General features: G+C 44.9%; 1 protein-coding gene across 1 annotated transcript in view; it reads left to right on the top strand.

Annotated features, from left to right (window-relative positions):
* CACNA2D3 (calcium voltage-gated channel auxiliary subunit alpha2delta 3) overlaps positions 1-27255 on the top strand; it is an 842189-nt gene that overhangs the window by 332138 nt on the left and 482796 nt on the right. The window contains exon 5 of the mRNA XM_055342619.1: positions 3101-3263. Within this exon, the coding sequence (XP_055198594.1) occupies positions 3101-3263 (163 nt within the window). The remainder of the gene's footprint in view (positions 1-3100; positions 3264-27255) is intronic.

Genomic DNA, 27255 nt, shown 5'->3' with positions numbered 1-27255 from the left:
GGCTCTCCATGTGTTCACTCTCTATCTGGAGGTATCTTTGGGTCTAAAATGAGTCTTTTGTAGACAGCATATCAGTGGATCTTGTTTTGTTTTGTTTTGTCTAATCTGATACGCTATGTCTTTTGATTGGAGCAATTAATCCATTTACATTTACTGTGATTATTGAAAGATATGGATTTAGTGCCATTGTATTACCTGTAAAGTCACTGTTTCTGTATATTGTTTCTGTTCCTTTCTGTTCTTTCCTTACTTTTGGGCTCTCCACTCAAAGGATCTACTTTAATATTTCTTACAGGGCTGGTTTAGTATTCACAAATTCCTTTAGTTTTTATTTGTCCTGGAAACTATTTATCTCTCCCTATTCTGAATGACCAGTCAACAAACCTAAAAGGCAAACTGTGGAGTGGGAGAAGATATTTGCAAGTGTCTTATCAGGTAAAGGGCTAATATCCAAAAACTATAAAGAACTTTTAAAATTCAACTCACAAAAAAACAAAAAATCCAGTCAAGAAATGGACAGAAGACATGAACATACATTTCTCCAAAGAATGCATATAAATGGCCAACAGATACATGAAAAAATGCTCAACATCACTTGGTACCAGGGAAATACAAATCAAAACCACAATGAGATACCACCTCACACTAGTCAGAATGACTAAAATTAACAACTCAGGAAACAACAGATTTTAGCAAGGATGTGGAGACAGGAGAATGCTCTTACACCATTTGTAGGAATGCAAGCTGGTGGAGCCACTCTGGAATGGAGGTTCATCAAAAAGTTAAAAATAGAGCTACCCTATGACCCAGCAATTGCACTAAGGTATTTATCCGAAGGATAAAAACATATTAATTTGAAAGGGCACATAGACGCCAATGTTTATAGCAGTAATGTCCACAATAGCCAAAATATGGAAAGAGCCCAGATGTCCTTTGACAGATGAATGGATAAAGAAGTGGTATATATACATACAATGGAATATTATGTGGCCATCAAAAAGAATGAGATATTGCCACTTGCAGTGATATGGATGGAACTAGAGGGAATTATGCTGAGCAAAATAAATCAGTCAGAAAGATGAATACCATATGATTTCACTCATATGTGGAATTTAAGAAACAAAACAGATGAACATAGGGAAAGGGAAGGAAAAATAAAGGAAGATAAAAATTGAGAGGGAGGCAAACCATGAGAGATGTTGAACTCCAGGAAATAAACTCAGAGTTGCTGGAGGGAAGGTGAGGGGGAAGGGATAATTGGGTGATGGGCATTAAGGAGGGCACTTGATATAATGAGTGCTGGGTGTTATATACAACTGATAAATCACTAATTCTACCTCTGAAACTAATAAAGAATAAGAAAATGAATATTTTATTTTACTTCATTTATTCCTCAACACTCTTCTTTATGTAAATCAGATTTTTCTTTTTCTGTTTTTTTCCAGATTTTTCTGATCTATATCATTTTCTTTATTCTTAAAGAGCTTTTTACCATTTCTTGCAAGGCAGGTCTATTCCTTACTTAAAATTTTGTTTTGTTTGAAAAGGTCTTTATTTCTCTTTCACTTTTGAAAGACAGTTTTGCTAAATATAGAATTCTAGGTTGGTGGGCCTTTTCTCTGAATACTAAGTATTTTACTTTACTCTCTTCTTGCTGACATGGTATCTGAAGAGAAATGTGGCATAATCCTTATCCTTATCCTTATTCTTCTCTATGTAAGATTTTTTTCCCCCCTCTCTGGCTTTTTCAAGATTTTCTTTTGGTCTTTTTTTTTTTTTTTCGGGTTGAATATATTATTCCTAGGTGTACATTTCTTTATATTCCTTTCCTTGGTGGTCTCTGAGCTTCTTGGATCTATGGTTTGGTGTCATTAATTTTGGAAAATTCTTAGCCATTATTACTTCAAATATTTCTTCTGTTCCTTTATCTATTTCTTCTCCTAATGTTAATCCCATCACATATATGTTATACTTTTTGTAATTGCACAGTTCTTGAATGTTCTTTTCCCTTTACTTTTCAGATTGGAAAGTGTCTTTGAACATATCTTCAAGATCACTCATTACCTACTTGGCTGTGTCCAGTCTGCTAATGAGCTATTGAAGGCAATCTTCATTTCTGTTACAGTATTTTTGATTTCTTGCATTTCCTTTGGATTTTCTTTAGAATATTCATCTCTCTGCTTATATTATCCATCTGTTCTTACCTATTTCCTACTTTTCCTATTAGTTCCTTTAGTATATTAATCATAGTTGTTTTAAATTCTCAGTCTACTAATTCCAACTGTACCTGCCATCTTGGAATACTGCTCAGTAGAAAAGAGCATAAACTCTGAAAGTAGACTGCCTGTGTTTGAATTCTGGCTCTGCTCATCAGCTGTGTAATCTTTAACAGATATATCAGTTCTTTCTACCTCAATTTCTTTGTTGATGAAATGAGAATACTCACGAAACCTACTTGATAGAATTGTTAGAAGAATTCAGTGAGTTAACACAGGAAAAGCACTAAGGGGGCACCTGGGTAGCTCAGTCATTTAAGCATATGACTCTTGATTTTGGCTCAGGTCATGATCTCAGGTTTGTGAAATCAAGCCTCAAGTCAGGCTCCATGCTCAGTATGCCTAAGATTCTTTCTCTCCCTCTCCCTCTCCCCTTCCCCCTCCACTAATAAATAAATAAATAAATGCAAAAGAAAAGAACTTAGAATAATGTCTAGCACAAAGTTAGCATTCTGTGTATGTTAGATGATGATGACAGTGACAGTGACTAGGATGATGATGAGACAGCCATTTGTGTCATGTGCCAGCACCCTCCCATCATTGCCTGTCCTATCTCCTCTGCCTGGGGTGCTTCCCCCAGGGCCCCACACAGCCTGTTCCTCCTGTCCTTCAGTCTCTGCATGAGTGTCACCATAGCACCAAGACCATCCCTGAGCACCATATGTAAACACAGCCCTTTTGCTGCTGCTGTCACCCTTACCTGGCTTTGCTATTTTTCTGTAGCAAGTATGGCTATGAGTATAGATTTACTTGTTATTTTTTTTTTTTACTTCCAGTCTCCTTCAACTAAGCCACAAGTAATGCTTTTTAACCTTCTCTTTCAGTATGAATACTTCAATGCTGTGCTGATAAATGAAAGGGACAAAGATGGTAATTTTTTGGAGCTGGGGAAAGAATTCATCTTAGCCCCAAATGACCATTTTAATAATTTGCCTGTGAACATCAGTCTGAGTGACGTCCAAGTGCCAACGAACATGTACAACAAAGGTAAGACTCACTGCTACTACTCCTGTTGGAGGGTGGGGAACAGAGGGTATGGGGGACAGCACCTGATGGTTTGGGGTATTGTGTTTTTTGAAAAATACGATTGCAAGCTGGGTGTGTCAGCATCCACTGGATAGGTAAGGTGTACTTGTTCTGCCTAGGGATGGCTTGCTGTTTCCATAGCTAGTGTTTGCATCAAGCAATCTAACATGCAATCCAGGAGCCAGCAAACCTTTTCTGTCAAGGGCAAGATAGTAACTAACTTAGGCTTTGAGGGTCATAGAGTCTCTGTTACCATGACTAGGCTCTGCTGTTCTGGCACAAAAGTGTCCATAGACACTACATCCATCAGCAGATGGGGCACAGTGCCACTAAAATTTTTTTTAATAATAAATTTATTTTTTATTGGTGTTCAATTTGCCAACATACAAAATAACACCCAGTGCTCATCCCGTCAAGTGCCCCCCTCAGTGCCCGTCACCCATTCACCCCCACCCCCCACCCTCCTCCCCTTCCACCACCCCTAATTCGTTTCCCAGAGTTAGGAGTCTTTATGTTCTGTCTCCCTTTCTGATATTTCCTACCCATTTCTTCTCCCTTCCCTTCTATTCCCTTTCACTATTATTTATATTCCCCAAATAAATGAGAACATATAATGTTTGTCCTTCTCCGATTGACTTATTTCACTCAGCATAATACCCTCCAGTTCCATCCACATTGAAGGAAATGGTGGGTATTTGTCATTTCTAATGGCTGAGTAATATTCCATTGTATACATAAACCACATCTTCTTTATCCATTCATCTTTTGATGGACACTGAGGCTCCTTCCACAGTTTGGCTATTGTGGACATTGCTGCTAGAAACATCGGGGTGCAGGTATCCCGGCGTTTCATTGCATCTGTATCTTTGAGGTAAATCCCCAACAGTGCAATTGCTGGGTCGTAGGGCAGGTCTATTTTTAACTCTTTGAGGAACCTCCACACAGTTTTCCAGAGTGGCTGCACCAGTTCACATTCCCACCAACAGTGTAAGAGGGTTCCCCTTTCTCTGCATCTTCTCCAACATTTGTGGTCTCCTGCCTTGTTAATTTTCCCCATACTCACCGGTGTGAGGTGGTATCTCATTGTGGTTTGGATTTGTATTTCCCTGATGGCAAGTGATGCAGAGCATTTTCTCATGTGCGTGTTGGCCATGTCTATGTCTTCCTCTGTGAGATTTCTGTTCATGTCTTTTGCCCATTTGATGATTGGATTGTTTGTTTCTTTGGTGTTGAGTTTAATAAGTTCTTTATAGATCTTGGAAACTAGCCCTTTATCTGATACGTCATTTGCAAATATCTTCTCCCATTCTGAAGGTTGTCTTTTAGTTTTGTTGACTGTATCCTTTGCTGTGCAAAAGCTTCTTATCTTGATGAAGTCCCAATAGTTCATTTTTGCTTTTGTTTCTTTTGCCTTCATGGATGTATATTGCAAGAAGTTGCTGTGACCGAGTTCAAAAAGGGTGTTGCCTGTGTTCTCCTCTAGGATTTTGATCGAATCTTGTCTCACATTTAGATCTTTCATCCATTTATCTAGAAGAACAGATGGCTAAGTTTGACCTGCAAGCTGTAGTTTACTGACCTCTGGTATAGTCTTTCTCTCTTCCCTCCCATTCCTTATAATGCTCTTATGGATTTGGGAACCCCTAGGGTTGCAACAGAATCAGTTGTGGTCTTTTCTTAGAGTACAAAGCCAGATGGATCTTAATGGGGCCCCCTGTTTTCAGGCTTGATGTAGAAGCCACTCAAATTCAGCCTTCATGTAGACTCTGGAGTTCTTTCCCCAAAATTCTCATCTGCCCATGTAAGTTGGAATTATAATGGTCAGGGATGGGCTCTGGCCTCAGACTGGCTCTGGTTGGTCCTGCATTCCATCTCTGGCTGCACCTTTTGGCATGCCACCTTGTCTCTTTAGACTTTAGTTTCTACATGTCTAGGATGTGGATAATAATTGTGTCCACATTATTGGGGTGGGTGTGAGGGCTAAACCTCACAAGATGATGTTAACAATGCGTTTGAGTTAAGGATGTTCCTCCCTCATCCTCACCATCAGTGGGTAGGAGTTTGCTCTGCCTCATTAGATCCCGGAAGCTCATAAACAAAGAGCCATCGTCCCTGAAAAATAAATCAGAAAGCCATGGCATCTTCAAAATAAAATGCTGTTCCCTTGTCTGCCATCAAGGTTTCAGAAACATTGGGGCTGGTTTCTTTCACCCACCCAGTTTCAGCATCATATCAAGTACAGTGGTCCAGAGAAGGGCTCTGGGTTTGAGTCCTATTCTTCCCCTGGCTGGCTTCATGATCCTAAGAAGGTAGCTTTGTTGCCACAAGTGTCGGTTTCCCTTTCTGTCAAATAGGGATAAGGATATTACCTCCTCCCAGGGTTACTGTGAGGTTCTGGAGTGATGTGTGCACAGCCTTAGCAACAAGGGTTGCTCACAGAAAGTGCTCAGTATATCTGAGCTACCATTGTTATTATTGGAAAATACCGTGAATATAAATTGCATTTATCTCTCTCTCTCTCTCTCTCTCTCTCTCTCTCTCTCTCTCTCTCTCTCTTTCTCTCTCTCTCTCTCTCTCTCTCAGTGATGCCAATCTGAACTGTCCTTAGTGGGCTCTGGACTAGACTGTATCCTGTGACCTAATCTTCACTTTGGACTCTTCCTTAGGGCAGATCCCCTAGAACCCAAGCCTTAGAGAACTGAGATCAACCTCATCCAGGGGAGTTTGCCCTAATCCTCCGGGGTGATCGATCCTGTCAGCTGAGGAAGGAAGCCCCCTTCTGTGCAGTGTGGCTGGAAGGAAGCCATCCTCTCAGTATTAAATACATTCTCAACTGAAGATGAAAAATTAACAAGATTTTACAGAGCAGTTTCAGACATAAAGCAATTCAGAATGATCTTTTAAAATATGGCAGCTGCTTCAAGGTTGCTCGAGCCATTAGCACCATTATAGAGATTTAATTGCACCTTGAGCTTTAAAGGCATAATTGTACCTTTCGATGGCAGCGACACATTAGGGACCAGCTCTGCCATTGATCACATAGGCTGCGGAATCATGGCTACGAGGCTCGCTAGGCAGTATCCTAATAGATTGCTTGAGCCCGTGGAGGTAGGTAATAATATTTGAAGTCAATTTCAACAGCCCTTGTGGGGCCTGCCTACCACCCCTGCCCAGACTTGGTGGTCCCTCAGTGAGGCTGTGGGGTCATGGACCAAGGTCAGCCCGGCGCTATGTCTTGTTTTTGCCAAGCAGTGAGTAGCTGCCCAAGGGAGAGAGGAGACTTCAGGAAAATTCCTGCCTCCATTCCACCTAATTCAAACCAGCCTCAAACAGTCTTTTTTTCCTTTTCAAGCTGCAGAAATGTATTTCATGTTAAGAGGGCCCGCCAACTCAGATCTAGTTATTGATGACATGTACTCGGAACACGTGCTTGGAGCTCGGTCGTTGGCTGGCTGTGACATTCTTAGGTTAGAAATCTTGCCCCAACAGAGGAAACTAATACAGGATGTGCTTTCTGGGCGGCTTGGACATAGCAGAGTGGGTCCATGGCAGAGAGGTTTGATATTTTCTTAGGAGATGCTGTGCACTGTGCTCCTGGGCGTAGCTTCTGGTCACAGCTGAATGTAACTGAGAAAATCTACCTGTTCTCTGCAATCTGCTTTTCACCTCCTTGGCTGGGCCTTGCAACCAGGTTGTTCAACTAGGTCAGCATCTGCCTGTGCCTGAGGTGCCTTTCTCATAAGCCCTACAAGAGACTGGAGTCTCAGAGTTCATGGCATGTGGGAAAGCGGTCCAACTAACCATGAGAATTCAAAGAGCCATACTGCAGTCTTTAGAAATGTGTCTTAGGGTTCTCATGGTGCCCAATGTAGCAACTTCTTCATGAAACCTCTTTAAGAGATGTTGCCGAGTGACTGCCCTGGTATCCCTAGCCTGTGCATCTTTTGTGATGTGACGTTGGTTTATTTCTTTGTTCCAGCATTGCTGTATTCCAGAAGTCCACTGCATACTTTATTTTTCCTTTTCCACTTGGAGCTTTCTGAGGGAGAAAGCACCCTGCTGCTTCAGCCTGGTGCTCCACTTTGCCCCAAACACCATGCTCTTCACTTACTGGGTTTTCCAGAGATGGGGGATGAGCTGGAGGATACCAGTGTCCTTGCCTCTTGAACTGTGAGAAGTCTACCCTACCTGGCTATTCTTGTGGTGTTTGCAAGCAACAAAAAACATATCCTGGCTGATTTAAATGGAAAAGAAACTCTATGAAAGTACATTGGGTGGCTCACAGACTCTCCAAGAAAGCTTGAGAATAAGGCTTGGAAAATGGTGGAGAAGAAGGGCAGCCAGAGGCCAGCGCCACTCCCAGAGCCAGGCTGGAGAGGGTCCTGCACTGTGACTTGCCCCGCTGGTGCCTCTGCAACTGCATAAAATGCCTGTGCCTCATTTTCCCCAAACATGCTTTGGAAATGATAATCCCTGTGGCCTGACTCAGGGGGTTGCAGAGTGGATTAAACTTTTATTTTATTTTTTTTTTTATAAATTAATTTTTATTGGTGTTCAATTTACCAACATACAGAATAACACCCAGTGCTCATCCCGTCAAGTGTCCCCCTCCGTGCCCGTCACCCATTCACCCCCACCCCCCGCCCTCCTCCCCTTCCACCACCCCTAGTTCATTGTGGATTAAACTTTTAGAAGGAAGCCTGGTGTACAGTGATTGCCCAGTACGTGAACTTGGGCAAGTTTCTCTTCCCCGCTGATCCTCAGCATCCTTAGCTATAAAATGAGTGTAATACCAGTGCCAGCCTTATGGGATTGCAGTGAGCACTGTAGGAATAATGCCCATGTGGGCTGGGGAACAGTGGCTAGCCCACTGATGTTGGCTCCTGTCATCTGCTGGAGGGAAAGATAAGACCCATATCACAGGGTTGGGGTCAGATAATGAGGGGAGGCTGGTATTTGACATAGGCCTTCACACCCTGTTATTGTTACGGCCATATGAGTTTGTTCAGTTCTCGGGGGCAGTTATGGTTAAGACAGGAGGGACTTGAAGTAGAGGCAGGATTAGAACCAGGCATTTTCACTGTCTCCTCTCTGCACTGCACCTCAGTGCCTGGGCTGGTAGGCTAAGAGCAATTGTTCTCAATTGCTCTCAGGTCTGAAGCCCAAGACCTGGAAATAGACCAGGATTCGGATTGTAAGCCTCTGCTTCTATCTTCTCTTATAGCTACTGAAGAGCAGAAATGTGTGTTCTGTGATTCTGTATTGTTTGGGGCTTTTGGATTCTAATCTGAGGGTTTTCCCCTTACTTCCTGTCCCTCTTGGCTCCCATACTTCCCCCTTCCTCATCACTATGAAGTAAAGGTGCTACTACTGACACAGAAGAAAGTCAGGTGATAATAGCAGGATAGAAAAGGTGCTGGGTTACAAAGATGCCTACAGATAATAGTAAACACAAATGACTGTACTTTGGGTGGGGGTTAGTGGGGAGGAAAAGAAGCCTGTAGCTTCTGAGTAATTTTAGACCAAGCAGAAGAGCGGAGAGGTCATAGCTTCTTTTTCAGCAGTTATAGGCTGGATTAAGAAAAACATGAATTTTAGAAATTAGTTGGTTTAAACTTTTTCATCATTTTACCACTTTGGCCTTGTTTTCTTCCCTCTTCAGCCATAGGAGAGTGGTTTGGCAGTGTTCTTGCCTCTGTTTTTCAGATGAAGAAACTAAAGATCAGAGTAGAGGGGCACCTGGGTGGCTCAGTCAGGTCATGATCTCAGGGTCCTGGGATCGAGCCTTGGGGAATCCACTTCTCCCTCCCCCACCCCACCCCCCACCCCCCGCTCATGCTCTTTCTTGCTCTCATGGTCTTTCTCAAATAAATAAATAAATAAATAAATAAATAAATAAATAAATGAATAAATAAATAAAATCTTTAAAAAAAATAAAGATCAGAATAGCACAATGACTTACTCTAGGTCATACAGGTAGAAAGGCTCATACCAGGGTAGACCTCGATTTTCTGATGAGTCCAGCTTACTCTGCTGCCTCTCTGGATATGAGCGTTGAGAGAAGAAGGACCTGGTCCCTCAACCCCTGTGCCTGGGGCTCAGTTACTTCCTGGACACCTTGGGATATAGGAATATTTTTGTTCAGGCTGAGAACATCAGCCCTAGGCCCATCTGAAGCTCTGATTCTCTCTGGGCACTGCCAGAGCACAAGGCTGCCACTGTAGTGGGACCCAAGAACTTGCTCCAGAGGCTAGTCTCTGGCTGGCTTTCATTTCTTTTTCCTCCATGACATGCAGCCTAATAATTTCAATGACCTAAGGTTTCTGCATGACCTGGGGGAGCTGCTGACTCATGCACCTTCTGCATCTCAGCCCTGCAAACATTTTTGATTCAAGAAATACAAAGCCTCCATATGTTGGCTTAGGACAGAAAGGGGGAGATAGCAGGGAGAGGTGGACTGCCTGGAAGAGGTGGGAGGAAGTTGAATTGGAGGACATGACCTAGGCCACCCCTTCCTCTTCTTGACTTCCTCAGCAGAGTGGGCTGCAAAGGTCTCCCGTGTGTGCGGGGTGGGGGGGGTATGGTCAAGGGGTGGGCATAGCCCCTGAAAATGAAACCAGGCCTAGGGAAAGGGTGAACCATAACTACCACTGCAGAGCCCAAGGATTCAGCCTGTCTGCTACAATCTAATAGGTTCTTCTAAAAAGCCCGGGAAGGGCAGAGGTCTGGTGAGGTGGACTTGAGTCCCCTGCATAGAAGCAGAGTATGTGTGCTACTGTAAGGGATGGTCAAGATTGCTGGGTTTGGGTTTGTCAGATGTCTCAAACTATTTTTCACATGTTAGGTTGGATAAATCGTAAAACGGTCTTTGCCAAGCACTTTTCCCCTTAATTACAAATATATATTTTAAGGGAAATTTAATCCATATGTTTCTGATCTGTTTACACGGAAATCATTAAAACATTGTTTTCCAAGAGCCATTTGATGTGCAAGAAGGCTCATGAACCTTTTAAGGAGCTGTGTTAAAAGTGACATCACCAAGACAGTAACATAGGTTTTCCCTGCCTTTGCTCCCTCTCATGAGAACCACTAACCTGTATTCAAGAAAAAGACACCAGTGAGAGAAACCTAGAAGTGGAGGTGAGGGGGAAGCACCCCTTGCACCACAGAGACCAAGACAGCATTGGGGGTGAGAGAAGCAGCTACACGGTGACACCATCCACCCCTGCCAGCGCAGCACCACACCAGGAGGTGCCCCCCCCCCCACCTCCTCACCCGGAGCCTCTGCTTCCTCCAGCCAGAAAAAGCCCAGGGTGGCAACCGGCCTTCCCAGCATTATGGGGCACTTTGTGGGAGCCCCTCCTCTGACTTCACACCGCTGGGATTGCAGGGGACTCTTTGGGGCCCAGCCCCTGGGAATCTGACTGTGATGAAGAAGGGGCAGGGGCTTGCAAGGACCAGCACTGGGTCTTGGCAGACGGAGTTCATGCCTGTGGTGCCCAACTAGCAACCCCAACCAGTAGCTTTGCTCCTCTGCAGAACCACCTGGACGGGTGCACTCTGACCCGAGAACTTGGTACGGTGCCGCTCTGCCCTGAGGCCAGTTTGCCCACAGTCAGGGTGCTGAGTCACAGCCCCACCTGCTGCGGAGGGTGCCTCCTGGCCCCATCTGACCAGACGGCTGGCCCCAGCTCCTAGAAGCTGGGCTCAAGAGGTAGGATGGCAGAGCTGCTCCCCCGAGGGCAAAGCCAGGACTGGGCGTGCAGGCCCCCAAGCTGTGCACAGGCAAGAAGACTGATTCATAGCCAAGGCTGAGGGCAGCTCGCGGCCCCTCCTACCCTGAGAGCCTGTTTGGGAAAGTGAGAGTAGTCTGGATGGTCCCCCCACCTCCCGCCCAGGCGAGGGGCTGAGACCTAGCCCCCACCCAGCTGCAGGCCCAGCTGAACAGGGGGCTGTGCACAGCTCCTGGAAGCCCTGTGGCCCAGTGGCACTGGAGCCCAGACAAGGGCCGGCAGAGCAAAGCCAGTGGCCCTGGTCAGCAGGGGACTGGGGCTGCAGGTAGGCTGGACTCACGACAACAGAGAGCTTGACTGGTTGCAGCGCTGCTTCTCCCACTGCGTTCTGGCAGGGAATCTGCTTTGTAGCTGTGACCATTGCTGGTGACAGTCTCCAGCTTGTCCGACCAGGGAGCCCAGCAGAGCACAGGGGAAGCTGTGGGGCCCGTTCAGCAGCCCTATCTACACTGGCGCTCTGCACAGAGAGCATAGCCTGTGGCTTCTCCTACGTGTACAGAGCAAAACTGGTGGCCTCCCCTGACCTGGGAATTGCGTGCACCCCCAGGCCTGACCCGGGTTCCCGAACAATGAGCTGTACAAGCTCTGAGCTGTGGTCTGATCCCCTGCCAGGGCCTGGGAAGCTAATTCATAGCCTCCCCTACTACTGAATAGAGCACCAGTTCCCGGTCATCCTGTAAGGCCAGTTGGAGAACCCAGGCCCCTGCGGAGGCCATCCTGCAGCCTCACGTGGGCAGGGAGCCAAGGCAGGGGTCCTGCCCATCTGTTCTCAGCCAGGCACATCCCTGTCCTGGTCCTCAGAGTTGCCTTGCCTGAAAATAGACCAAAATAGCAGGTCCCACCTGCCCAAACACATTACCAGTAGACACACCCAGAAACCCAAACTGGGCTGACTAGTGAAGAGCTGTGTCTGCCAAGGCAAACCTGTAAAGTCAAATTTGGCAAAGTAAACTTGGAAGAGGAGCCCCATTCCTCAGATGCACAGATACCAATGTCAGGAGTCAAGGATCACTCAGAGTTGATGTTAGCTGAACCTATTGCACTAATCATCTCAAAGTTAACCATTGTGCTGTCCACCTGAAACATGGTGAAGTATGTGAATTATTTCTCAATACAACTGTGGAAGAAAAGAGAAGAAGAACGAGAGCCAAACAAGAAAGAGAAAGGCAAATTTTTAAAAATTTGGTTCTTTTTTGTTTTTCTGTGTGTGTGTGTGTGTGTGTGTGTATGTGTGTGTGTGTGTGTATGAGAGAGAGACAGACCGATAGGCTCCAGGAAATTAGAAACAAATTTGGACTCTGAATGGTATGTTTTCTCCTCTGAACGGTGAACTGAAGCTTTCAGAATAGGCTTGAACTTGCTTTCCTGTTTGTCTCCCTACCCTAGCTGAGTGTGGTGGTGCTGTGGCTATGAATTGGAATCAGGCGTCAAAATCAGAAGGGCAGGTCTGAACATATTGCTGTGGGCCGGGGAAAGGATCACCCTCACCCCATGGCCTTTTGATCCACCATCCTCACCAGGGCCAGGTGACCTTTCCCAACCCCTGTTTTGTCAGTGCAAGAGTGGCAGGACCAAAGTGTTTGGCAAGATACCCACTAACTAGTGCTGCTGAAGTGATTCCACAGCTGTCACCCCAAAGTACTCACAGTTTCTGTCTTCTAGTTCAGAAATCATATTTTTGTGTCACGGAATAACTAACTTGGTCTTAACATTCAGGGTTTGTTCATGTTCTTGTGGCGGTTCCTTCACACCTGTGTGTGTGTATATGTGTATGTGTGTGTATGCATGACACCAACATAGGTCTGCATAGATGTGCATGTGTATATGATGGGTTTGTGTCTATATTTTTTCAGAAGTGGTGTTGGTGGAAGAAGGGTGTCCTGTGCCCACGGTGGCCCATTAATGCTTAGGCTTATGCTTAACACAGAAGTTGTGCTTGTTGAATGAATGAATGAATAAATGCATGAATGAATGAGCAAATAAACAGATGAGATGATTACTCTGTACTGAGAACCCTGGCTGCATCACCTCACCTGCCACTAACCCATGTGCCATAGGCAGTGGTGGGGACCACCGTCCTTCACAACCTACTATGACGGAATTCCAAGGCACACCTTCCATGGCCTCTGTACTAGATCAGGTCTGGCACACTGAACAGGGTAAGACTCAACGACTTTGGATGTTAGTGGGCAGTTTTCTAAAAAGCAAGTGAGAGGAATTTATAGCCCCTTCCTTAGGCTCTCTGAAGTCCTTCGGTGCTCCTCCAGTGACCTTCACCCTGGGCACTGACCCAGGCAGGAGCCACTATCTCCATTCTGTCCATCCCCAGGCTTCTTCTAGAGCATCAGGTGTCTTTGGAGTGTGGTGGGCCTGACTGGCATCACGGTCAGAGAGTGCCAGCTTGGCGAACTAGAGCAATTAACTCTGTGAACCTCAGTTTCCCCATGTGTAGGGTATGGAGCATCACTGTGCAGTGCCCAGCACAGCATCTGGCACATGGAGAAACTTGATTGATGCTCTTTGGCTCCTCCCACCAAAGCCATTTCCAACCTTCTCTTCCTGAGGTGGGTTCCTGATGTGATGTGGCTCTGCCCAGAACCCAGGCCCAGCCTCGCCCCTCCCTTTAGCTTTGTGTGTAGGGTGAAGGGCACGTGCACCCACAAATGGATGCCCATTTCCTTTTTTTCTTTTTTAAGATTTTATTTATTCTTGAGAGACAGACAGACGGCGGGGGCGGGGGGGGGGGCGGTGCAGAGACACAGGCAGAGGGAGAAGCCGGCTCCATGCCAGGAGCCTGATGTGGGAATTGATCTAGGGACTCCAGGATCAAGCCCTGGGCCAAAGGCAGGCGCTAAACCACTGAGCCACCCAGGGATCCCAAGATGCCCGTTTCCCATCCTCCCTCTCCTGGTCACGGTCTGAGGACTCCAGTTCTCCTAGCAGCCTTCCCTTAGGCTCTGCTGTCCCCCCAGGTCTGCTCTCCTTGAACCCCATGGCCAGGCTGGTCCTTTCCTGAGAGCTTCCCTGGTGCTTCACCCTTCCTTCTGGCTCAGCCCTCCACTCTCGAACAGCCACCTGTCCTATGTCCCACAGTGTAGTGCTTTCTTTTTCATTTGTCTCTCTCCCCTAGAACTTGAAGATGGGGCTGTTTTGTTTTGTTTTGTTTTTTGTTTTTTCATCCCCTTGGGAACTTAGTAGAGGAGATAGAATAGAAAAGATTATCCATTGAACGGAACTGAGTTCTGTATTATTATATGACTACCTGAATCCTGCATTACTCTACTACTTCCTGAATGCTACGTTATATTACTCCCTGGGTCCTACATTTCTACGTTACTCCCTGAATCCTACTTTACTACGTTACTATATGGATATTGCATTACTACAGTACGACTTGAATCCTACTTTACTACATTACTCCCTGAAGTTTGCATGACATTACTGTATGAATCCTGTATTACTACATTACTACCTGAATCCTGCTTTACTACATTGCTACCTGAATTCTACATTCACAAATGAATTAGTGCGTGGGGTTTTGGAGTTTTTTTCTGCTTGTTGGTCTGTCCATTCTTCTTCTGTTTGAATTTGATTTTTAGGAGGGAGTGCTGCTTTTGAAGACAACACTTTTATTTTTTTTAAGATTTTATTTATTTATACATGAGAGGCAGAGACACAGGCAGAGGGAGAAGCAGGCTCCATGCAGGGACCCTGATGTGGGACTCGATCCCGGGTCTCCAGGATCCCGCACTGGGCTGAAGGCAGCGCTAAACCACTAAGCTACCCAGGTTGCCCGAGGAGACAACAGTTTTAGATATATGCCTAATAAGATAATACTTCCATGGTCTATTTGTATTTTGTAATCTCTCTCTGTTTTTATGAATAATAGAAATTGAGATGGAGGCTTGCAATAGGTCAGGAGCTGAATCTGGGCTAAGAGGAATTCTGAAAGTGCCCAGGCAGTAAAGGACAATGTAAGAACAGGAATGATTGCTAATTTTTTTTTTTCAGTTGGTGTCCCCACATTTGTGAAATGTCAAAATAATCATAGAGAGCCAGAGTTGATAAGTGATTTACTTTAAAAAATATTGATGACATAGAGGGAATTAAAAGTCCTTCCTATGCTAACATCACTCATCAGAGCTTGCTTTCTGATCTGTCTTTGATGTGGAGGGAGAGTAGGGAGCTGCTTTCAGTACTCTGGAGATGATAGCAGGGGTGTTGCATGATGACAGCACCTCTCCCCCCATGGTTTGTGGGGATTAAATAAAGCGCTGTTAAACCATCAGCATGGCGCTAGTACGTTGTAAAAGCTGACTAAGTCTCCCCTTTGTTAGTATTGTTATAAGAATGATATTGGGAAGTGCAGTGGTGTGGCTTCTTCCTGGGAATATCTCTGACACTGAACAAGGTAACTTTTCTCTTGCACCTTGTAAACCCTTTTATTACTGGAGATTACATCCAGAAATTCAACGAACAGCAAACAGTGTGGAGCTATAATTGCTCGTGGGTGTCGGGAGCCAATGAGCACCTTCTGTAAGCCGTGGGATCCCTGATCCTCACACCTGCCCTTCTTTCACTCATCATAATCAGACACACGGGTGGCCCCTGTAGCTTCAGGCCCTACTACTCTGACCGTGTGGCTGCTGAGAAGCTTAATGTCAATGTCAGTTGACAACGTCAATTATAGGGCTTCAAATCTTGCTCTTTGCTTTCCTTTTGTCTGGGACCCAGGACTTCAGGAGGACACCACCCTTGGCAGGGTACGAAGGAAGCCTTCTTCCTTTTCATTTCTCATACTGCTTCCCCTCTTTGTAGCTCCAAACTAATGGAACCTTGTGTCCAGGATGTACTACCCATTGTCCTTGGAAACACTCACCTCATTAGTCCACAGATGTCTCCCTCTATTAGTTTTTACCCTCTAGATAATGTGCTATGTACAGACACAAGCATTATTTAATACAATCTGGTCCTACGTACAGGCCAGTGAGGCAGGAACACTCATTGTTCCCATTTCACAGAGGAGATACTGAAGTTTTGGGACCTGCTGAGGATAACTCATCTGGTAAGATGAGCAAGTCAGCATGCAACCCTGACACTGACTTCACAACCTTTGGGATACCTGCCTCTTTATATTGTATCCTGTACACCACTGATGCACCCCACTGGCCGTGCCAGAGTGTTCCGTTAGCTGCATCACGCCTGTGGACAGGCACACTTCACATGTGCAGCAAATGGAAGGCTCTGTTTTGTCAAAGTGTGTCATTTTCCTCGCAGCATACAAAAATCCATCATAAATGAAAACTAGTCTTATTTTACATAAACATTCCCAATCTCTTCCCCCGATCAAAATAAATGTTGCGGCAGAAAGCCTTTTTTAAAAATGTAAAGCAAATTCTACATCAGAATGTCAGTGGGTGCCAACTGCTCACACGTTGGCGATATTTCTGTCAGGAGATGAGATGATTCCACATTTAATCCTGCAAACCTGCCGTACCAGAATCAGCGCAAGTGAGTAAGGAGGTAATGATTCACGATGCAGAAAGGCTTTCACCTCATCAGAAAGATCCCTGCAGTGTGTTCAGGAGAAGCACATTTCTCCACTGTAGTGGCTGGGATGACATTTGTAGAGTTGGGCTCTAGGGGACCCCACTGCCATATATTGATTTAGTAGATATTTACAGAGCACCTCTTGGTGTGGTGATGAATAGGCAGACACTGCCCATGCTCTCATACAGCTTAGAGGCCAGTGGGGAAGCACGGGAAGTAAGCACACCACAAACATTTGATGAAACCAGCTGGCTCCTGTGGAGGAGAGGGTGTGGCTCTGCGACAATGTTGCCTAGAATGGAGATCATTCTGGGCCCAGGGTGATCTAAGAGTGGGGAATCGTCATGTCAGATGGCATTTTCCTGAGGAAGGATGGGTAGGAAATGATTTGGCCAAGGCAGGGAGTAATGCAAGAAGAGGGATCATGTTGCACAATACAGTGTTAAGGGGCCCATGAAGAAAATGTTTTGGGTTGAAACAAGGGAAGGAGATGCTGTGAAACACTTGGTGGTCAACTGTGCATGTGGGATACTCAAGGAATATGTGTTTCTACCATAGAGAAGGCCCCTTAGAGGTATGAGTCTGCTCTCTCCAAACTTATGTGATTGTTATCCTGTTACCATGGAACAGCCACTGTCTCAGAAGGCATGGGGTTTCATGGGATTAGGAGACTCTGGGAAGCTGGAGCTCTGTATACTCAGGTAGGAGGGTCTGGAAGTATACGAACAAATAACCAAGGTGGGGGGGAAAGATGTGGAAGAAAATGGCCTTATACACAGAACATTTCTGGAGAGGTTTAAGAATTTAAGTACTTTTCACTTTCCACCCTTCTGTTTAGTTTGAATTCTTTATCATGAATATGTGGGGTTTTTTGGGGGGGAGGTTGTTAAAAGCAAAAGGATAAAAGATGATTTATAAAAGCTACTGATCTACAAGTAATTTTCAGGTCTGTAGCAAGACACCTGCTTGTCAAATGTCACTGGCTTTCCAGCTGATGGTTCTTCTTGCTTCGTGGTGGCCATGGTTGATGATGGTTTTGTTTGAGGCAGGAGGGCTGTTGAGTATGCTGTGAATGGATACTGCCTTTGCTGGAGGTTGTAGTTAGTGTCATATTGTGTCCTTATGGTGGCAGTGATTATTTTCATACAAATGATGTTGGCCTAGGAAAAGAGAAATGGGTTCTCTCTAAAGTGATTCCATAATACTCCAATCACCCGCTGACGGGTGTTACAGACATGGGGATGCCCTGCCTCAAATATGAAGAACATCCTGCACTTGGAAAAGAAATGTATCAGTGCTTCCAAGGGTCAGATGGAAAACCAGGATTAGAAGTGAGGGTTTCTGGTTTCCAGCCAAAGGCATGCGATGTGCAGTCTCATTTTATGTTCTCTTATTGGCATCATCTCAGAGAAGTTGCACTTTAGCCCTGGGCCATGTAGATCAGCTGTCTCTGGGCTTCAGTGGACCCTTCAGAGGTGAGGATGTACCTGGAGGAGGCCCAGGGCCACTTTAGTGGCCAAGGGCGCATCCCAGCCACTCCCTGCTGCTTTACCCTCTGTGTTAGGCCCCCTCGTCAAGCCTGGCCTGCATCAGTGACATGTGTCATGGAGGATTGGAGGCAGATGTGTCATCTTCACTATCTGAAGGATGCCTGACAGCACAGGTAGGCCTTGGGGACAGGATACCCACTCCTAGGTGTATTCTCTGCCCAGTGCCACTGGGTCCTCAAAATGCCTGCTAGTGAAAGCTGTGATGTCTAGAACTTGTGCCTCAGATATTTTGGGTGGATTTCTAGTAAAAATGACTTTGTTTACTTAGTTTTCAACACATCATTCTCTGTTCAGTGGGGGCAGTTCCATTTATAATCTCCAAGGGCCACCATCTTGTATTCTTGCACTTTGAAGTGGGAGAGCTACTTTTCTGATCGTATTCTCTCTCCGCCCCCCTTACTTCATGACACTACAATTCCTCACTGTCCTCTGTCTCCTCAGCTGCTGCTACCATGTGTCAGAGGCACATGTAGATATTTGGGTATCTCCATATGCAGATAGGCTCATCACACTGTGACTTTACCTTTTGGCAGATGGATTAATCCACATCTGAGAGAGATTGAAGCAACTCTACATGGTGGAACCTGGACTGGAGTGAAAAAGTCTTCCAGCTCATAGGATGCCTGGGTGCTTAGTTAAGCATCCTTTTGATTTCATCTCAGGCCTTGATCTCAGGGTCATGAGTTCAAGCGCTGAGTTGGGCTCCATGCTTTAAAAAAAATTTTCCAGCTCACAATCTGGGCTTTTTTTTCACTAGAGCTTGAAGCAAAGCCTCTGCAGTTGAATCTATTTGGACATGTCTTCAATTAAGTCTACTTTATTCAAGGCACAGTGCTGGGTTCAAGGAAGTTAGAGCAGGGCAGCCCAGGTGGCTCAGCAGTTTAGGGCTGCCTTCAGCCTGGGGACCTGAGATCAAGTCCCACGTCAGGCTCCCTGCGTGGACCCTGCTTCTCCCTCTGCCTGTGTCTCTGCCTCTCTCTCTCTCTCTCTCTCTCTCTCTCTCTCTCTCTCTGTGTGTTTCTCATGAATAAATAAATAAAATCTTTAAAAAAAATGAAGTTAGACCATTCTCATCCTTCAGAGACTTTTCTCAGTTGGATTTTCCTCTGTTCACTGACATCAAAGGCAGAATGGAGGATGGGAGATACCAGGGTAAAGTGCTTTAGGAGCCCAGATGAAGTGGGGATGTGGGGCTGGCTGTTGGGAGGCAGGTTCAGGACCATTCTAATGCTATGATGGACCAGCATTAGAGAGATGGTGGGCAGGTTTCCTTGGCGGTAGCAGGAGCCTTGAGAAAAGGGAAGGACCTGGCTGTGCTCTCCTAAGCTTCACACAGAATGGGCTGCTGGTGGTTTGCCTTTTCATACACTGGACTTTAAAGAATATCTAGAAGCTATTTGCTCAGTAAGATTTGACATGTTCCTGTAATAATATCTTGGATTTCAAGAACAGGTTGTCACACTCTCTGTTCCCATCTCTTCAGTTCCCTCCATCCCCTGGCAGCACCTGCCTCAAGATCCTTGCCCATCCTTCATTTGTGAGCCATGGGGATATTTTCCTTCATAGGATATCTGCCTAGCTCAAATGGATCAACTTATAAGGCTTTATTCCTTTTTTTAATTGCCAATTTATTCTCCTTCCAAAGATTTTCAGTAAAAAGTGGCCAAATCATCCCTTTCCCATTGAGCCCAAAAGGTCTTTCTTCTTGACCCTTCTTGCCCCACCCTCTCTTTTGTGAACTGACTATAGCAAATGGCTTAGAGCTATTGCTGTGCCGCCAAAAGCACTAGTTAAATTTTAAGTACTGTTTGGGATATGTTGATGAATGAATGAAAAGAAGGACACTGAGGAACAGAACTGTCAGCTTTGTGTGCAAGAAACACTGAACTCTCAGAGAAGTTTCATTCTCATCGTTCCTTTTGAGGGAAAAATTCAACAAGGACCAATATAAGCTCCATCAAGATGCTCCTTCTTCCCAAGGGATAACCATATATCATCAGCAGGACGGCAGTTGCCTTGTCTGTGTGCTGATTGTGGGTACATACTGTGTGAATTGCTCGGTCTACACTGTTTCCCTCAATGTGCACAGCCACCTCCATGCTCAGGAGGTCATCAAGTCTGGTGGGTCAATGGATGGGCCATGAGGCCAAACAGCCAAGTTAGGATCAAGGCTCTACTACTCAGCTGCTGTGTGATTTCAGGCAATGTATTTAATCACTCTGTGTCTCAGGGGAGAATAACTATACCCACCCTAATACAAGTTGAAGTTTTTGTGAGGATTAGATGAGCGATAGACAGAGAGATACTCTGGCATATCAGAAGTCTCAAAAAGTATTAGCTGCCATTATGATCACTGCTCACCCATGTTACAGATGAGAAGACTAAGGCTCAGGGAGGTGGAGTCTGAATTCAGATCCAGTTCTGCTAGACTCCAAACTCATTGTCGTATCTGCCATGCTTTAATGAGCCCTGGGAGTCTCCCAAGAGAAAGGTCCAGGGGAAGCCCAGCCCCCAGGCTGCTCCTCACTTAAAATGAGCCTGGTCACAACTGGATCAGGAGGGCTCGTTCTCCATCACAGTTTTTGTAGCCAGGCTGACGTGCAGCCAAGAAGCATCAGTGCGGCTAAGTGGGTGGTTCGAATATTGGAACAATGTGTGGAGTTGGTGAGCAGCCCTCAGGGCTGAGGCTTCTGCCCATTGTACTTGGTTGGCACCTGCCAGGTTCTAGACACTGAGTATCACCTGGGCGTGGTAGCTCTGCGTCCCGTTGGCTACAATGGCAGCGACCTTAGCAGTGGATAAGTGTGTGTATTCTTTTGGACCCTTGGGAGCTCTCACTCTCCTCTGATGGGTCCAAGCCTCTGTGTCATTTCTCCTGATGCACCCCTTGGCTGCCTGGCCATGACCCAAGGTTCCAACTGCTCTGCCTCCCTGCTTGGTTCACATACTCTTGGAGTTGGCCAGTGGACCAAGAACCTACGCAGCTGAGGAGCCAGCTGAGGGTTTCCCTGGGCATCACACCAGAGAGGATGATGATGGTAGCCTACACACCGGCTTGTAGCCCTCAGAATCCCTGGAGTAGACCTTCCTGGTGTCCTTCTAATAAAACCTAGTGGTTCCCACAACTGTCCTTGATATAGTCTTTTCAGGGTCTACAGAGACGTTTTGGTTTTACACTGGGGTAGGTAGAGGAGGGGTGGAATCTCTCACTGGCCATGTAGACCTGGCACCACAGCTGCTGGATATTTAGGTGTTATGAATACAGGCTTGGGGGTCCAGTCCCTGCTCCTCCACTGGCTGGCTGTCAGACTGGACCAGTTGTTAACCTCTGTGAGAGTTGGTCAACTACTGTAGGGCCCAGGATCCCCGTAGTGTGATGGCCAGGAGCTACCTGAGAGAATGGAAAAGGATAGTAGAGAGGGTAAATGGAAGAAAGGAGTGGGATGGGGGAGGGGAGCAGGACCAGGAGAGATGGGAGAAGGGCAAGGAAGGAAGAGAGAGAGAAGACGGGAGGGATGGAGAGGGGGAAGGAAGAGAGAGAGAGAAGAAGTATGAAGGGAGGGGGACAGGGGGGAGGGAGAAGGAGGGAGGAAGGAGAGAGGAGGAGAGGAATGGAATGGGGGGTAGAGGGAAGGAGAGAAGAGGGAGAGGGTCCATGCCAGGCTTCCCTTGGCCTCAGCCACCTGGGTAGTTATTTTCTTTTATTTCATTTTTATTTTTTAGAGATTTTTTGAGAGAGCACAAGTGAGAAGAGCACGAGCTGAGGGAAGAGGCAGAAGCAGAGGAGCAGGGAGCCGGATATGGGGCTGGATCCCAGGATCCTGGGGTCATGACCTGGGCTGAAGGCAGATGCTTAACCAGCTAAGCCACCCAGGTGCCCCTTGGCTCGTTATTTTAGTGGCTTGTGTTATTGATAGTCTGACTCCAGAAATGTTCTCTGCTTATTCTGACACATTTCAGTTCAGAGTTGAGATTTCTTTCCCCCTGTAGCTCATTCTCAAGAGTTTGAAGAAGACGATACGACCAGAAGTTGTTTCAATTGTCAAGATATGAAACATCTTTTGACATTTTTTCACCCATTCTCCCCCTCCCAAGTCTCACTCAAGTTAATAAAAAAGGAGATAGGATGGGGGTTTGGTGGTTATTTTTTGCTTATGCAGGAAAAGCCATCTTCATCCTTCAAATTCAGAGTTGCATAAAGTATTTGGAAATGACATTTATTAGCTAATATTAGGAATTAGCAAGTACGTTGTCACTTGAGACAAAAACAGGACTCAGAGGGTGGAACATTAATGAATCGGCCAGGGTGCAGGCGCTGATGTGTTGCCTGAGTAAAGAAGGCGTGATGAAGTAGCTCCGAGCCAGTGTGTCTGGGGCAGGTGGCTTCTACCTGCCAGCCTCCATCAGGTGACAGGCATGAGAAATGACACGCCAACACACATTTGCAGTGTTGGTGTTACAAAGGTCAATTGTTTTTGTTTTTGTTTTTAAAGATTTTATTTATTTATTCATGATAGAGACAGAGAGAGAGGCAGAGACACAGGCAGAGGGAGAAGCAGGCTCCATGCAGGGAGCCCGATGCGGGACTCGATCCCGGGACTCCAGGATCAGGCCCTGGGCCAAAGGCAGGCGCTGAACTGCTGAGCCACCCAGGGATCCCCAAAGGTCAATTGTTCCACACTTGCCAAGTTATCACTGAAGAGGGGTGTTCCCCAGGGGCCATGTTTGACTTAGAGGTTCATCTCCAGGTGTTAGTAATGGGTACTCTTGCCAAGGATAGAGACTTCACACACAGGACAGGGTATAGACTGCCACCAGCCCAGATGCGATCGGGTGAGCACTGCCGTCCATCCTCCAGGATCTTGACATGCTCTTGGTCACACATAGTAGTATGTGCAAGGCAGGGATGGCCCTTTTCATGGAATCAAAATCTAGAGATTAGCAGACCCACACCAGAGTGAATCGGAGATGAAGTCAGACGTTCCAAGGGCCCGGTGTGGAGTCTACACTGAGCTCTAGCCCCTTTGCAGATAATGCGTTAACAAAGATAGTGTGTTTTTCCCATTTTAAGGAGTCTTTTTCCTTAATAAATAGCTTAGTCATAGGAGACACGTAATACACTTTCAGGTTGTGCCAGAAAGAGCTTTATCTTCCATTTCCAGGCCTATGGCATATATTTCTGGATAATGGATGGCCAGGTTAGAAGGAACTGTTTCAGAGATACTCTGTCTCTGGAGGGATGTGGTTTATATTAGCTCAGCTGTCAGAAATCTAAGTCAGACATTGTGTTGACAAAGGATGGAGATCAAGGACGGATTTTAGATGGGTAGTGATTATTAACTTATTTGGTGACAAGCACAACTGTATGTGGGCGCTGAGTAGCTTAAGCAAAGGCCACTGGGGCTTGTCCAGCCTTAGATGGTAGAAGGAAGATTCCTGGAGTCAGGGCAATGCCAGCCAGGAAGTGAAGCAAGGAGTTTGAACACATCTCTTATGTTTTGGTGTGTCCGAGTTAAAAATACCAAGATGAGGGATCTCAATACTGTGGAAGTTGCAATAGCTAGCCATGAGGAGGCTGGCCACAAAAATACAAGTGAAATTCCTAATGGCTTCGGGAACCCTCTGCATAGATACTTACATAGGCAGCATCTGATAATCCAAGAATGCCCCATGCAGTACCCCCAGCCTTTCTCAGATGGTAACACACTAGGTGACCACGAAGAGGTAGCTTTCTTCCATCCCAGGTGCTGGGCTGGCACTTCTCCCAGCCTGAGAGCTGAGGGGTCAGTGTCTGGGCCCTGCAGCCCAAAGACTGGCCATAGTGTTGAACCTGAGAAGTAGATGAGGCTGGGGCTTCATGTACCTGCTTTGTCCGGATCGTTGGCTCTGACGTGCGAGCGGTTTACAAAGCCCAGAAGCAACTCAGTCCAGAGCCAGCGTCACGAAGGTATAAAGGAATCAGAAATAACCTTCCTCGCTAGACAGAGAAGCTGGGGACATCGGGCAGCAGAGGGTGGGGTGGTGGTTCCCATCTCAGACCTTTTACTGATAAAATCACTGAGAGAGCTTCCTTAAAACAACAACCAACAACAGCTTTATTGAGATAGAGTCTGCTTATGCAAGCTGTAAATTTCTATGTTTTTAATATAATCAGAGTTTTGTGGCCATCACCTCAGCCAATTTTGGAACGTTTTCATCACCTCAGAAAGAAACCTTGCACCCTCTAGCGATCACCCACTTAGTCCTTTCTCCATACCTCCCAGCCATAAGCAACCGTTCGTCTATCTTCCATCTCTACAGATTTGCCTTTTTTGGGGCATTTCATATAAATGTAATTCTTTTTTTTTTAATTTTTTTTTAACTTTATTTATGATAGTCACAGAGAGAGAGAGAGAGGCAGAGACACAGGCAGAGGGAGAAGCAGGCTCCATGCACCGGGAGCCCGACGTGGGACTCGATCCCGGGTCTCCAGGATCGCGCCCTGGGCCAAAGGCAGGCGCCAAACCGCTGCGCCACCCAGGGATCCCCTAAATGTAATTCTTTAATATGTGGTCTTTTGTGATGGGCTTATTTCACTTAGTGAATTCTCAAGGTCCTTCCATGCCATAGCATGTGGGGTCCCTGGGTGGCGCAGCGGTTTAGCGCCTGCCTTTGGCCCAGGACGTGATCCTGGAGACTCGGGATCGAATCCCACGTCAGGCTCCCTGCATGGAGCCTGCTTCTCCTTCTATGTCTCTGCCTCTCTCTCTCTGTGTGTGACTATCATAAATAAATAAAATTTAAAAAAAAAAAAAAAGAGTGGGACACTTAAGCCGTTGAGCCTCCCAGGTACCCATGCCGTAGCATGTGTCGGTGTTCATTCCTTTTCATGCCTGAATAATACTCTTTGGTAGCATAGACTACATTTTGTCCCTTCATCGGTTGACAGATATTTAGATTGCTCTTACCTTTTGACTATTATGAATAATACTGCTATAAATACTCAAGTGCAAGTTTTTGTGTGGATATGTTTTAATTTCCCTTGGGCATATACCTACGAGTGGAATTGCTGGGTTATATTGTAACTCTACATTTATCTATTTGAGAAACGGCCAGATTGTTTTCCACAGTAGCTGCACCATTTGACATTCCCATGAGTGATGGATGAGGGTTCTGATTTCTCTACATTCTTGCTAACATTTGTTATTATCATTATTTTTTTGTTTAAAACCATATGGTGTGTGAGAAATATCTCATTGTGGTTTTGGTGTACATTTCCCTGATGACTAATGATGTTAAGCATCTTTTCATGTGCTTATTGGCCATTTGTGTATTTTCTTTCAAGAGATGTTTATTTAGATCCTTTGTTTTGAATTGGATTGTCTTTTTATTATAGAGTTCTAAGAGTCATTAATTTATTTTAGATATAGGATATGATTGCTTATCATAGATCTGTGATAGGTGAATATTTTCTACCATTCGTTGGGTTGTCTTTTCACTCTTATGATGGTGTTCCTTGAAACACAAAGGTTTTAAATTTTTATATAGTACAATTTGTGTATTTTTAAGATTTTGTTCCTATGCTTTTGGTATCATAGCTAAGAATCCATTGCTCCACTAAGGTGGTAGAGATTTAGAGCTGTGTATTCTCCTAAGAGTCGTGTAGTTTTAGCCCTTAATTTTAGGTCTTTGATCTATTTTTAGTTCCTTTTTAAAAATATATTGCAAGGTAAGGGTCTAACTTTATTCTTTTGCATGTTGCTATCCAATTGTCTTAGCACTCTTTGTTGAAAAGATTATTCTTTCTTACATTGGATGGTCATGGCTCCCTGTGGAAAATCAATTCACCATAGACACATTGGTTTATTTCTGGATCCTCAGTTTAATTTATGTTTATGTCTATCCTTATGCTAGTCTTGACTACTATTACTTTCTAATAAGCTTTGAAATAAGCAAGTGTGAATCCACCAACGTTTTCTTCTTCCTCGAGATTGTTTTGTCCATTCTGGATTTTTTTGCAACTCTATCTAAATTACGGAATTAGCTTGTCAATTTCTACAAAGAAGTCAGCTGGGATTCTGATGGGATTGCTGAATTTGTAGATTGCTTTGGAGTATATTACTATCTTAACAATATTAAGTTTTCCAATCCATGAACCTGGATTTTTAATTTCTTTCGACACAGTTTTGTAGTTTTCAGGATATAGGTTTTGCACTTATTTGTTAAATGCATTTCAAAGTATTTATTTTTTGATGCTGTTGTGAATGAAATTGTTTTTTTGATTCATTTTTGGGTTTATTGCAAGTATATAGAAATGCAATTCATTTTAATATATTTGATCTTGTGTTCTGAAACTTGCTCAACTTGTTTACTCTTCTACTAGTTTTTTAAACTGTTTTTTTAAGGATATTCTATGTACAAGCTCATGCCATAAGTGAAGAGATAATTTTACTTTGTCCTTCCTAATCTTGATTCTTCCTCCCTCCCTCCCTCCCTCCCTCCCTTCCCTTCCTTCCTCCCTTCCTTCCTTCCTTCTTCTTTCCTTTCCTTTCTTTTTCTTTTTTCCCCTACTTTCCTCTCCCCTCTCTCCCTTCTTTCTTTCTTTTCTTTTCTTTTCTTTTCTTTTCTTTTCTTTTCTTTTCTTTTCTTTTCTTTTCTTTTTTCTTTTCTTTTCTTTTCTTTTCTTTTCTTTTCTTTTCTTTCTTTCTTTCTTTCTTTCCCTTTCCCTTTCCCTTTCCCTTTCCCTTTCCCTTTCCTTTCCCTTTTTTCCCATGCATTTACTTAATGACTTGCCTCCTCATTCTGGGTAGAACTTCCAGTACAATACTGATTAAGAGTGGTGAAGCAGATATTCTTGTCTTATTCTTAATCTTAAGAGAAAGCATCCAGTGTTTCACCATTAAGTGTGGTGTTAGCTGTAGGTTTTATATTTATGCTCTTTATCTGGTTGAGGAAATTCTTTTTTATTCCTAGCTGATATAGTTTCTTTTATTTTTAATCACAAAATGATACTGGATTTTTCAAATGTTTTACTTGCATCTGTTGAGATGATCATGTGGCTTTTGTTTTTTATTCTACTGA

This window comes from Nyctereutes procyonoides, unplaced genomic scaffold, assembly GCF_905146905.1.
Source record: "Nyctereutes procyonoides isolate TBG_1078 unplaced genomic scaffold, NYPRO_anot_genome, whole genome shotgun sequence".
Classification (NCBI taxonomy): domain Eukaryota; kingdom Metazoa; phylum Chordata; class Mammalia; order Carnivora; family Canidae; genus Nyctereutes; species Nyctereutes procyonoides.
The sequence above is the reverse complement of the archived record's forward strand: the minus strand, read 5'-3'. Positions and strand labels throughout refer to the sequence as shown.